The following is a 13,401-nucleotide window of genomic DNA, read 5'->3' as shown; positions in this document are numbered from 1 at the left end:
TGTTTCGGGGAGAAAAAATCAAAGCTCCAAATATAAATAAACGGCTTTTATTGTTGTAAATGGGAAGAGGACAAACAATTTGAAAGGGTATTGAAGGCCGATTTGACCAGGTTGCGTGTTGTGAAAATTTAAATACTGTAAGAGAGGTTAAGTTCGCTGCACATAGAAGCGGTTTTAACATTCATGGACCAACCAGACTTTGGCTGTACTCCCAGCACATTTCCAAATAGTGTCTAATAGTTTGTCACAGACAAGAATATGGACAGACACAGAGATAATTCTGATTATGAATTATTCACCTTTCTGGCGAGATTATGTTTAAAAAGTGGTGTTAAAATCCAAGCGGTTTCACACAGCCCGTTCTGAGTAAAGTAGAATACATCATTCACATCTTACAATGTATGGGTTCACATCAGTTCTGCTGCTATCAGTGAGAATACAAAAAAATAGATTTGGTCAATATTTACAAGAACACGTACTATCCGAACTATGAAAGCTTAGGTTTTGACAAGGGTCGACTTTTGCTATAATTTAAATACCTCAGAGGGTCACCCTCAACACATGGTTTACGTCAAGATAGCATAGTACACATGGTTTATTTCTAGGAAATAAAGTATACTCTAAGTCAAAAATAAGACAAGGGGACAGATTACTGGATGGGATCCCGGCTCACATATCTGAAACTACGACTCAGAACTAGGCATGCGTTTTCGGTTGTTTTAAAATGGAGGTCTTAAAATACATATGTATTCACAAACGGGTCTCATACAAAGAGTGAGAAAACACCCCAGGCAACTCTTAAAACGTTTATCCTTGCCAAGCTTATAAAATATGTGTCTGCAAAGTAGTTAAAAGTGGACTGTAAAGATCTTCAAAGGTGCAGCGCTTGTGACAAAAGGGCAAAGAACCAAAGCTCTCCTTCTGATGGGAGAATCACTTGGTTACCGGGAAGAGACTGGGACACACAAGTTCAAACAGACCTGCAAGTTCAAATGACACCTCAATCATCATCGTCATCGTCGTCATCTTCTCCTTCTTCATTCACTTCTCGTTTTCTCTTCTGACCCCGGTCTTGTTCTATTGCAACAACAGTCAAATTGTTTATAATGCCAGAAGACAATTAACAGTTTTTCCTCTTTCATTCAAAGAGCAATTCTGCTTTTTGTTGTTGTTCTTTTTTGTCAGTCAATCCTACTTACGCTCTTCTGCTTCCTCCTCATCATCTACTTCTTTGTCATTCAGGTCCTCCTCATCTTCCTCCTGATGATCAGATTGTCTTATTTAAAATAGAACCCCCTTTTTCGTACAAGCAAGGACTTTAAATAAAACTTTGATACATAGTAATTCAAGATTTTATCATAACATGTACAGCAAAAACACCACACTGACTGTATTTTGCAAGTTACCTAAAAGCAGCTATAAAAAAATGATTTGATTAAAAATATTTCAATGATAATTCAAGTCTGACTTCTCCACTCAGGGCAGCCTCTTCATTCTCCTCCTCATCGTCATCTGCCTCATCTTCCTCTTCTTCTCCTGATGGTGCATCGTCATCAAAATCCTCTTCATCTGGGTAAAACCAAGGGCTCTCAGCAAAATGTACATGTATGTAGCGGTCAGTCCCGTAGAATTGCTTGAATGTAAATGCGTGTCAAACATACCATCCTCCTCTTCATAGCTGTATTCCCAGCCTTCTGCGTAGAGCTCGGCGTCGGAATCCGGCGCCTCTTTATCGTTTTTGTCGAATCCGTCCAGATAGGTGAGCTGTGGTAGTAGCTTGAAAACGCTGTCTCTGTACTCGCTCAGGTTTGTCACCTCACACGTGAACAGCTCAAGACTTCTCAGGGTCCCCAGATCTTTCTGTCAGAAGGACGAGTCTTATCAATGATGGAGCATGTATGGAACAGTATATGATGTGATTAAAGGGAGTATTTATAGGTAATATTGACTTTTGACTTCTTTGGTTTAGATGCAAATAGTTGGGTGTTTAAAGTATCTGCCCATCAAGTTATTTTCAGTAACAAAAACTAAAGAAATATCTACAACTGAAAAAATACTTTAATAAAATAAAAATGATCGTGCTTGGAAAAAAAAAAATCAATAACTAGGGATTAATCTGTAATTATACAAGGGCATTAACCTGCTCGTGCCATGGTCCCTTGACAACAAAAATAATAAATGAAACAACCACTTCAAGTTCAAACATTTTGTAGTCAATATAGAAAGTTTTATGAAAAAAAAAATTCGTTTCCCTTGGAATACCTGAGAACTTGACTATAAAGGGTCACTCCAATCCCATCACTTCTTAAATGAATGTAAATGCTATTCAGTACTCAAATAGATTGTAGTTTAACAATGGTAATAACAACTACATATATAGTGATCACAATTTTTATGATTACACATTTTAATTTAGCTTTTTTCTGTCTTCAGGGTACTTCATATTAACTTATCAAAAAAAAAGATGATTGTGTCAGGTTTGCTCGTATAATCTAACAACTAAGTTTCTAGTTTATTATTATTATTATTATTATTAACATCAGGATAGCATAGTACACATGGTTTATTTATTTCTAGACTCACAATGTCATCTGCAAACATTATAGACACTCTTGTCTGATCTCATCTGTCAACTCAGCCACATTGGGTGTGCAGCCAGTACATTCTGAGTGCCGGTCCCAAGCCCAGATAAATTCGGAGCACTGGGTCAGAAAGGGAATCTAATGTAAAACAAGCCATTCATTGCATGAGAAACTTTCTTGGGGTCCTACGCAAACATGGAAGCTATGAAAAATTATGGAATTTGATTTAATAAATTTCAATGCAGTTTTCTGAGCCAATCAGTTTGAACACCATGGTATAATTTCCATGCATGTGTAGGAACCCAGAAAGTTTCTCAGGCAATGATTTGGCAGCTAAAATGTCAGAAGCTCCAGAGCATAAGAACCACTTTGAAGTGACGTGGGAAGCATTTTCAGACAAAACAGTCAGATTTCAGCCATGTTTAACTCACCAGTGGTTCAATGGTGCTGAGGTCTTTAATCCAGTTGCCGCCTAAATTGAGATGAGTGAGGTTGGGACATTTCTCGACCAACACTTCCAAGCCTCCTGAAATCTCATTATCGCTGAGTTCAAGCTGTGCATGATTCCAACAATCAGAACAATATACACTCTTAACAGGTTATTTACTATCCAAAACCAACCTTTTTGAGTTTTTTTAACTTCGGTAAGTGGGCGACCGAAGTCAGTCCAACCCTCACTGTGCTCAGGAATTCCAGCTCCTGAAATTCCTCTGTTAGCCCCTCGATTTTGCCATCATTGGAGCGACAGTCGTCAAGAATAAGCTCTTTGACCTACAGTGCAAACAAATTCAAGTCTGATTATCACTTGTAAAGCCAAAATGATTGGAGTAAAATGAATAACATTAGGCTCAAGCACAATCATCCTCACAAATGATACAAGGGAGTGCACAATGCTGTATCAATTAATGCCACATACCATAGTTTAACCACTCTAATAGCAAATTGCGGAGCTCCACCCCAAACTTTAATGCTGGGACGGGCGAACGTTTGTGGTCAATCGCCACATTTTATTTTTAAAACCTAAAGATGAGGTTTAAACAGAACTACAATATATATTGTGTATATTTTATTTATTTTATTATTATTATTATTTAACCTTTATTTACCCAGGCAAACAATTAAGAACAAGTTCTTATTTACAACTGACTATATATAAAGTGGTTTGTTTTCATACAAACAATTAATTCACATTTTTTATCGGATTATATATAATTATTAAATTGATGAAGCAATTCTTTAAATAAAAACGCAAATGCGTGTTAAAACGCATGTTTTATTTATAATAAATCAAATCTAAAAAATACAAATACAAAATGACAATCAACCAATTTAAACAGCAAAATACAGATTAAACACAGAGCCGCTAAATACTTTTGTATGCAATTTTTCAAGAACGTGTATACTTCGCTGACTCTTTTAGTAATATTTTTACAAGCTCATAAAGTACAATACAGAATTGAATTGAGCGGATGGATATTCACGCAAGTGCTGGGACCTTCCAATGTTACACCAATCAGCATCGAGAACCGGAACGTAGACCTGCATAATATTATTCCGCTGCAGCTAGTCTTCTCGCGAAGATCATTTAACGTTACGTAAATTATACATATTTATTTGCTTATCCCTAAAATAGGTCAATTTTATTTGCTGTACTGAGCAGGGACGCGTGTGAACGACGAAGAGGCGACGTTTGTCCGAAAAAAACGAAGCCAAAAATTCTAGTCCTTAGAGTCATTTGTTAGTAGGAGGGGCAACGAAGGCGGATTACGCCACTGCCAGGCGAATGTTCCTTCCTGTTGTTTACGACAAACAAACGCAGATAGGATCGATGGGCGCTCATAGGTTGTTATTTATAACCAGGTATTATAAAATTGCTCGTTGTTTTGTGTCGAATAAACGCGGCGTTCAAGTGTTTCAAAGTACCTTTGTACTATAGTAAAATGGCGGCGTGTGTCCTACTTCTGGAAACAACCATACGCCAGTGTACGATTCGTTTTCGATGGATGGTACGACGTAATTGAAACGGCACGACAGCTTCAAAGGAGTAACCCACACCAGCAGTTAATGCGTGCGAACGTGAATGTCGCCGTATTGTGCCACTGGGTGGAGGCGAGTTCGTCAAGGCTGTTTGCTTAGCAGCGCACTCCGCAAATGTTGACGCTGCGCGACAGCACGCCTCACCATAGTTAAGTATTGAGCTGTGCTAACGAGGGGTAACTGGGTGGAGCTGGACAGCTGCACCTCAGGGTTTCGGGATTGATTTGTCGTTACTTAGCCACATTGCTCCAAATTTGTTGATATTTCCTAAAGGGCAGCACAGATGCATCGTGTCAATATTACACGGGGGCGAACGAATAGGAGCGCCCCGCGGATCAAAAGTTATTATGGCTTCTCTCGCCGCTTGCCTTGTTTACGGCCACACACGGGAGATGGAATTGACGCGGCGGCAACACCTGTCACTTGTCAACATGTTCGCACCGACGCAGCAGGACGTCCGCATCTTCCTCAGACTTGACAAACTTTGCATCTCTCACTCTCCACCACGCCAAGAATGCACACTAAAGGGTTCATCGTCCTGTTAGAAGCGAAAGCGATGGTCCGTATGTTCACTTACGTCCGACGGAGTACGGTTCCGCAGTTCCAGGTGAATTCTCTTCTTCATCTCCATCTTAGCTCAGCGTGCTCTTTGATACACACTTTTAATAATTACCACAAATGCTCCTGGCACCTCCAGAGCAAGGCTGTTGCAGTTCATTCAAACTTGATCCGCTAAGGTAGGCGGGGCGCAATCTTGGGATTGTCGTCACTGGCGACCAATGAGAGGCGCTGAATTTAGGGCGAGCTGATCTACATACGCGCGAACCAATGGAATCTCCCCTCCATTGAACTGGGTGGGGTTTTGTGGAATGATGGATGTTTGAAGTTCATTCTTTTACTCCACTTGCACCGTGAAGTGACCTCCCAAGTGACACTTCTGCAGCCCTCCCCCCCAAAAAAATTAATAAAGCACTTTAAAAACAAATTATACAATTTAATGCAGTAAGCACCACAAAATATTAAAACAATGCTGAGTCAAACATCAACCTATATGACATGAAACATTACATGGAACTAAGATGCACCCCACTGGTACAACACTGACAACTACTACTTTATAGAAATGAACATTTTGTATATTCTTTAAAAGAAAATAATAATTTGTTCTACCACTTAATTAGGGTCACATATGAATATTAGCTCATACCAGGGTACTGGTCACCAGCTAATCGTCGGGCATAAAACCAGTCGCAAGAATGCCTTTGGACGAGTTATCAATTGGCCAAAAGTGCAGGTTTTTTGAATATTATATACTACACACAGTAGGGCCCAACCTAACCAATCTCAAAATGCTCAATCAAAAAAGAAGGATCAAATCATCTAGAAAAGGCCTTTTGAAAGGGACGGCCTTGAGTCTTAAAAGCATCCAAGTCTGTTGGACCCCGAGGTTGTCGGGGACTAGTGAATGGGGCAGTCATTTTCATGATCCTCTCAGATATGCACACTCCTAAATTTCTTGCCCATATACTGTCTTTGTATTCTAGTATAATTACAGCGGCAAGAGCAAGCCGTTTTTTCTTTGCTTCAGAACATGTGGGGTTTCATAATGTAGTTTCACGACGAAAACACCAGAGGACGCGGTTTTCCATGTTGTGCTGTGCGACGCCCGTAACGCGTTTTTTTTTTTTGGGGGGGGGGGGGGGGGGGGGCAGAACACCCCAGTGAAATCCCATGCGTGCTCAAGAGGAACATGCAAACTTTGCACAGAGCTATGAACCCCTCAACCATGAGGCAACTGTCATGACTTATACACCTGAATGTCCTCAGTATTTGTCATTAAAATATGGCAGGTCCTCAATATTTCCATTCAAGTCACTTTATGATCAATAAAATGCACACTTAGAAAGCGAGTACTCCGGCATTTTCTCACAGTCGTAGAAAACATGCATGTTAGATTAGTTGAAGACTGCAATTGCCCACAGATCTAAAAGGTTGGTTGTCTATGTGCCCTGTTAATGAAAGGGTGTGCACCACCTCAAAGTCAGCTGGGTTAGGCCAAAGGGGCACTCCTCAAATTGTGGACTGTCTTTCATTCCTGATGTACTGCGTGTCCAATTTAAGGTTCAGGGTCCATGTTCGGAAGAAGCTGTTGTTGAAAATAACAACACTTAAATGTACTGACTTAATGAATTAATAGTATCTAATGATGATCAAAATCAACGGACTTATCTATATAAGTCCGGCTGAACAATTACTGAGTAAATTCCACTCCACTGAAACTCTCCTAGGACTGCAGCAGCTTTTTGTATGCACCTGCAGAAGATGATGGACCACAAGAGGGTGATATGAATCAAGAAGACACATCCACTTCTACGCTCTGAGGTGGAATGCTGACCAGGCTATGGAAAGATTACAAAGAATGAGAACATAAAAATCACAATGGTGCCTTTTTAGTATCTGTTGTTTGACATAAAAGTATACTAATCAGTCACTATGATAAGTGTTTCAATTTATGGAAACATGAAGCTATAAATCTTTTTCTAGTCTCTGCTTAATCTAATTTTGAAAGTACACAATCATTGAGAAAATGTCATCCACCCTGAACTATTCCATCAGGAAACTGGCTACAAACATGCTCATGTCTGATAAATGAAAATATGTTCCTTGAAACACTCCACTTTCTTCTCTCAAGAATCCACTTTGGTCACTGCCATCAAAAGGAAACCAGTGAGCATTTGCAAGAACGATGGCAGCCCTGACAGAATACGTAGTGAACCATCAGCTTCTGAAGACATTCATTATTCATCATAATTGATTTTGTCAGGTTGGAGACCGTTCCTTGTAATGCAACACCCATCTAGGGACAGGAGGATGCTAAACACACACTAATCTCGCCCATCATCATACATCCCCAACAAGTTGCTTCCTGATCACTTGGCTTCTTTTCATATCAACCAAAAGCTCAATGGTGCGGACGAGATGAGATAAATTGAACTTGTTAGTGAAAAATGAACCGGCTGGACCCTTCTTTAACCTAAAATTTTACTGTAATCCAACATAATAGGAATCAAGATAAGAGGACATATATATCAATAATAATTTGTCAGATGGATATTAAATTTGATTTGCAACACAAGTTACGGAAAGGACAGCACTATGGAAATGGTCATAATGTCAGTATAAAACCACCGATACATGCAGAACTATTTAATGCAGTGGGTTTTTGTTTTTTATTTTCACAATTATCATGATTAAATGTCCCCAAGTGCCTTTTTATTGAATCATGCAGTTGCTAAGCTAACAAGACAACAAATAAGACATACACGCTCATTCGGTAGAAGCAAGTGAGGAAACAAAAAAGATTGCATGAATCTTATGTAGATCATGGTGGAGCACTCAGCCCTGTGAGGCAATTAAATTTTAATGATGCCGCTTCCTTCAGCTCAACTGGAGCTAGTTGGATGTTACAGACACTCTCATGCTTACTGTCATCGCCTAGCTTTTTCACTGACATGCAACACTAAACATTCCATAAAATATGGTCTAATAAAAGGATGTGTGGGAAAGTAAAGTTTCTGATTTTGCTCTTGAGCTTTTGGAAAATTGGGCTGCTTGGAAAAAAACAAGAAGAAACTTCTTAAATGCTTCACCGTAATCATAGAAAAAGAGAGAGGAAGTCTGATACGCATCAACTTTTATTTTTGTTTTTTTGATTGAAATTTGAAGACCACTGGTCAACTGTTTACATGTGACGTGATCCATATATAAAAGAAACACAAACACCACTGCCAGTGCTTGATAGAATTAAAATCATTAGGATACATAATTACGCAGTATGCTGCTCTGCAGCAGAGAACTGATGTTAATTACGAGCTAACAGAGCATTTGACACAGATCTGATTATCTCAAGTACGTACACAAAAGCAACAGATAAAATGAGATGATTTCCAAGTGGAAATTTCAAGAACATTTTCATAAGCATTTCTATTTACCATATCACTTACATACTATACAGAATTCCAATCCCTACTGCTCTGTCTCTATAAATACAGTAGCTTCAAACACATGTTACAAGATGAATCCATTTTTTTTTTCCTGTCCTTGCACAGCCCAGTGTAGTAGCACACACGCCCAAAGATTCCCAGCGCAGCCAAAGACCTACATAGAGTAGTCTATCTGAGCTTCACAAGACCCCTAAAACAAGCTTTGCCCACTGGATTAAATGATGCATAATTTAATCAGCTCAGTTTAGAGCTGTTTGCAAAACCCAGTGCAATCACTTTTTTTCTTCTCTGTTTGCAGTATTTCTGCAAGTGTTGTGGTTGATTCTTTAGGTGAGTAATTCTTTCGATGGTTAGGGGAGAGACAAGATGGAAGTAGCTTGTTTGTAATGGTGTGGCATGATTTGAGGCTGGAGTAAGTTGAGGTAAACTCTGTCCTGAGCCCTCTGGCTTACTTTGTCAAAGTACCTGTTTAAAAATTAGGGGATCTTGGGCTCAAATCCCAGCAGTACGTATTGCAGAATAAAATTATGGCTTGGCTGCCGATGACCTAAACATGATTGGGAGGGTTACTTGAAAAATGTATTCCAATATACTTGTTAGTTTTTAAATATGATAAAAAAATTAAATGAATAAATATATAAGTAAAAAATATTGTACTTTTTCTGTCATAAAGTTGGTAATCATTATCATTTGTGTGTTTACGTTGCCCATAGTTCAGTGATGTGTCTTAAATAATTTTTTCTCTCAATTATTTTGTTTTACCTATCTATTTTTTTCATTTTCTTTTGGAAAGTACAAATGGTTTTACATTTGCGTAGCTTGTTTCCTCACTTTCAAATATTTTTTGTTTTAATTTACCCATCGTCATCATAATCAATGATTGTTAAACGGTTGATGATTTGCTGCGATGGTGTCATATATGAAACAAACTACTTAATTTGTAAGGTTTCATACAAAAACAGACTCTTTCACAGTCGGCTCTTTGTTCCTACTTTCTAGATTTCCGTGACCCTTTGTGCTAGTCATGACTCAATTTATAGAGGTCATCATTGTCCTCTCAGGGCTACTAAATAATAAATTCTTATGCTAGTCGCATCCCAACAGAATGTTCTTGTTTCGACAGTGGCAGATAGCACTGTGCCCTTGGAGAGAGTGTCAGCAGGAAACAGGAACAGGAACAGACAAACACTCGGGAAATTACAGGAAATGGACCAGTTTGCTGGTTGAACAACTTATTTTATGAACAATTTCAGAGGGTGGAAATATATCAAATACATACAGGGAGGGAAGAAAACTCTCAGTGTGATCTGATGTGAAACTGCCCCAAATGAATTCCCAATGTCATTCTGTAAGAAACGTTGCATGAAGAGGTTTGCAGTGTCAAATATATTCGACAAATATAGGAGTATACAGTGTACCTGTGACCTCAGCTCTTCTGCCATTGAACTCCTTCCAAATTCTTGCAAGGGAAATAATTGGATCCTTAATTATGGGCCATAGTTGCATCATAGTTGTATTGACTTAAGTAACCACAAGATAACTTTCATCATCAATATTCTATTATTATTACTATAGCTTTTAAGTTTTATATTCTTTTGAGAAAGGCTAGGAATATATTTATTATTTATTTTGTTGAAAGTAAGAGATCCACAAGGAACCTATTACCACAACTTGAAAACTAAATGTGTTAAATAGAGTGACACATAAAGCTTGAGATAACAGTAGGATGAATCGGTTATCAACTTGTAATCCTGGTAAATTGCCCAAAGGAAAAATCGTTCATATCTTACGATTAAATGTTAAGGTTTGCCAGCAGAGATCAGTGCTTTTTATGTAAGCGAAAGCAAGTTAGGCTCACTGAGTCAATAATGACATCCTAAATCAGACATTAATTGGTATCCTTTTGCTTGCTTGCAAATAGGACCAAAACAAGGTACTCAGCCTCAAATTTGCTACTACCTCTTTTATACAAAGGTGGATTGTAAGTTAAAAAGCCAACACAAATGATAGCTCTGTAATGTAGCTGCTTGTACAAGAGCCCTAATATATTACACGCAGCTTTCACTCTGAACATGTTCACTCGGCAACCGCAAAGCACAAAAATCAATTTAACAAGTGCTGAATCAAAATGTGTGATAGCGCATCTTATTATACTGTACAGGTTATCATAACATGACTTGCTGCGAACTGACTAGTGTTTTAACTTTATCTCTACAGTGCAAAAAAAAATATTCAGCCACCCTAAGGAATGGAAAATTAAGGTGGTGGGCCGTCCTGTACGGGCCCACAAAATGTGGCGTGATAATCAAGGAAAGTAACAACTGTCAAAGACGTCATATAGTGAAAGAGACTGGAGAGTGGTCGAGCACCCCCAGACACATACACACAAACATTGTACCTTGTTTGATCTCATATCGGGACAATTCAATTTTAAACTGTACGCCTCCTCTCCTTCCAAAACTCAAAATGGGAGATGGACTTAGAATCCAGATGAGCCATAGATCAAATCAATGTCAAGGGAGATGAGTGTCTTATCTCTCCTGGTCATTTAGTTTGGAGTTAGTGTCTGCTACAAAGATCCATGAACAGAAAAGTGAACTCCCCAGCCTGACGTGGATATCGTACAGCAGGGGTCACCAACACGGTGCCCGCGGGCACCAGGTAGCCCGTGAGGACCGCATGAGTCGCCCGCAGGACTGTTCTAAAATTAGCTCAAATACGGCACTTGTCAGTGAGCTGCATCTATTTATTTTACAGTCAAACCTCGGTTTCTGAACGTCCCGGTTCTCGAACAAGTCGGAATTTGAATAAAAAAATCGAGATTTTTTTGCTTCGGTTGTTGAACAAAATTCAGAGGTCGAACCTCACTAGATGAGCCGGGAGGACCCGAGAAAACCCGACCGCGCGGCCCGGATACCGACTGAATCTGTGGTTATGGTATTTTCGTTACTTTGAGGATTGTATTAACCCCTAATCATGCCTCCAAAGAAAGCAAGTGGGAGCAGTAAAGCCATCCTAAAACACAAAGACGCTCTTAAAGCAATGCGACACTGAGCGCCCGGCGCGCTGCGGTTGCGCGATCGGACCAAATAAAGCTCCCCGCGCACTGAGGTCCACTTAAATTTTGGAAAGTACATCAGGACTTTAAGAATATTTTCTAAATTTCAGCGACGGCTCTGTCACAATAATGCGACCAGCGCGGTGCAGTTGCGCGGTCGGCGACGCGCTACGGTTGCGCGTTCGGCGGTGCGCTGCAGTTGCGCGATCGGGCAAAAATGCGCAAATGAAAAAAATGTTTTAAAAAAAAAAGGGGGGGGGGGGGGTTCTTTTGGTCTTGGAACGGACTAAATTTTTTTCTATTATTTGTAATGGGAAAAATAGATTCGGAATTCGACCGATTTGCTTCTCGAACCGCCTTCTGGAACGGATTGTGGTCGAAAACCGAGATTTGACTGTATTTTTGCTATTATTGTTAAAATCACACTTACATGAGAACTGGAAATAACAATGATAACACAAAGTGAAAGCCAAATTGAGCAAATTGGCTATTTCAGAAGTGTGTGTCAAACTGGTAGCCCTTTGCCTTAATCAGTACCCAGGAAGTAGCTCTCGGTTTAAGAAAGGTTGGTGACCCCTGTCGTACAGTATTAGGATTAGTAAAATGTATCTTTATTGTGAAGTCTGGGTTAGACTGGGTAGCATTTTATTTTTTGCCCACTGCCTTAAATCTGTAAATCTCCCTTTTCCGATACAACCTACTCCAGAATGATTCATGACAGGAATCATAAGTGGGACTGCTGTTTGAAGTTTCTTTAAAATACTTCAGTGAGCTCAAATTTTATTCAAAACAAAAAGACCTTGTTGAGCTCAATTAAGCCACCGATAGAGAGACCAAAGTAGTGGAAGTAGACTTTTCCCAGCCTCATTCCCAGTCCCTCATTTGCATCAAAATCTAGTCAGGAGCGTGGGCACTGTGTACCCTCACCTCCCTACCCCACCCACATACACCCACAAAAATAATTATGACAGAATGTTTTTGAAATATATTTTTTAAATGATGATGAATATAACCTCTTCAATTAATGATTATCCTACACTGAATGAATTAGCCTCCATGACCACCACTTACACCTGTGGAGCGCCGATTTGTCTGTCTGTGCCTTCATCAAAAACACCAAAATCAAGTTACACTGCCTGCGCCTGGAATTGGAGCTGCTCCTTCCCAGTCTAAAATTTACTTTACGCCCAGTGTCTACCAAATTCACAAACAGGCCATAATAAACCATTGCCTCTGCATGAAAATGATAATGCGCCTGCTTTTGCGTCAAGTGCAGATTGTTTTTTCTCACCAAATTATCAGATTTGTTGAGGGTGAGGAATGAGAAGATTCCATAACAACCATGGAAATGTGGGACAATTTGTGTCTCGACATTTTTGCAAGATCTTTCTTCATGCATGGCTACTGCTCTGTGACCTGACATTTTTGTTTGATCCTTCTCACAGATTGTTTCAAAAGATTTGGCATCAGCATTAAAAAGGGTTGAATTATTGAAGCTTTTGGTAAAGTGGCCTTGCGCTGCCTCATGCAAAATACATTGGAGCACCAAAATAAGCAACACAGTTTCCTCCATGCTCTTTACAACTCGCAAATTGTTTTCAGAAATTCTGTCATGATCCAGTTGTCTGTTTGCTCTGTTGAATGTTGTAGTTCCTCAGTTTTCTCTGTAGTGTGGATAAGCCGAGCCTCCTGTGGAGACCTCATCTCCATGAGAGCCAGG

At 39.5% G+C, this 13,401-nt stretch overlaps 1 protein-coding gene across 1 annotated transcript; it reads right to left on the bottom strand.

Annotated features, from left to right (window-relative positions):
* Positions 1-31: 31 nt before the first annotated feature.
* anp32a (acidic nuclear phosphoprotein 32 family member A) lies at positions 32-5,380 on the bottom strand. The gene is made up of 7 exons (XM_088371127.1): positions 5,197-5,380; positions 3,204-3,353; positions 3,014-3,136; positions 1,662-1,860; positions 1,469-1,569; positions 1,200-1,260; positions 32-1,077 (listed from the first exon to the last, which is right to left on the bottom strand). The coding sequence occupies exons 1-7, from the start codon at positions 5,248-5,250 to the stop codon at positions 1,001-1,003; spliced, it is 765 nt and encodes a 254-aa protein (XP_088227253.1). The 5' UTR covers positions 5,251-5,380; the 3' UTR covers positions 32-1,000.
* Between the last annotated feature and the right edge of the window lie 8,021 nt (positions 5,381-13,401).

The sequence above is a fragment of the Syngnathus floridae genome, chromosome 3, assembly GCF_059516105.1.
Source record: "Syngnathus floridae isolate MCC-2025c chromosome 3, RoL_Sflo_1.0, whole genome shotgun sequence".
In the NCBI taxonomy this organism is placed as follows: Eukaryota; Metazoa; Chordata; class Actinopteri; order Syngnathiformes; family Syngnathidae; genus Syngnathus; species Syngnathus floridae.
Note: the sequence above shows the minus strand (reverse complement) of the source record. Positions and strands in the feature narration are given on the sequence as shown.

What these genes read in the sequence shown, in the direction of transcription:
- anp32a (XM_088371127.1), bottom strand. Translation starts at nt 5,250, where the DNA reads ATGGAGATGAAGAAGAGAATTCACCTGGAACTGCGGAACCGTACTCCG. An exon ending in TCAGCACCATTGAACCACTG is followed by an intron (nt 1,861 to 3,013) that starts GTGAGTTAAACA and finishes TCCTTCTGACAG; the next exon opens with AAAGATCTGGGGACCCTGAG. An exon ending in AGGCTGCCCTGAGTGGAGAA is followed by an intron (nt 1,261 to 1,468) that starts GTCAGACTTGAA and finishes TCTGATCATCAG; the next exon opens with GAGGAAGATGAGGAGGACCT.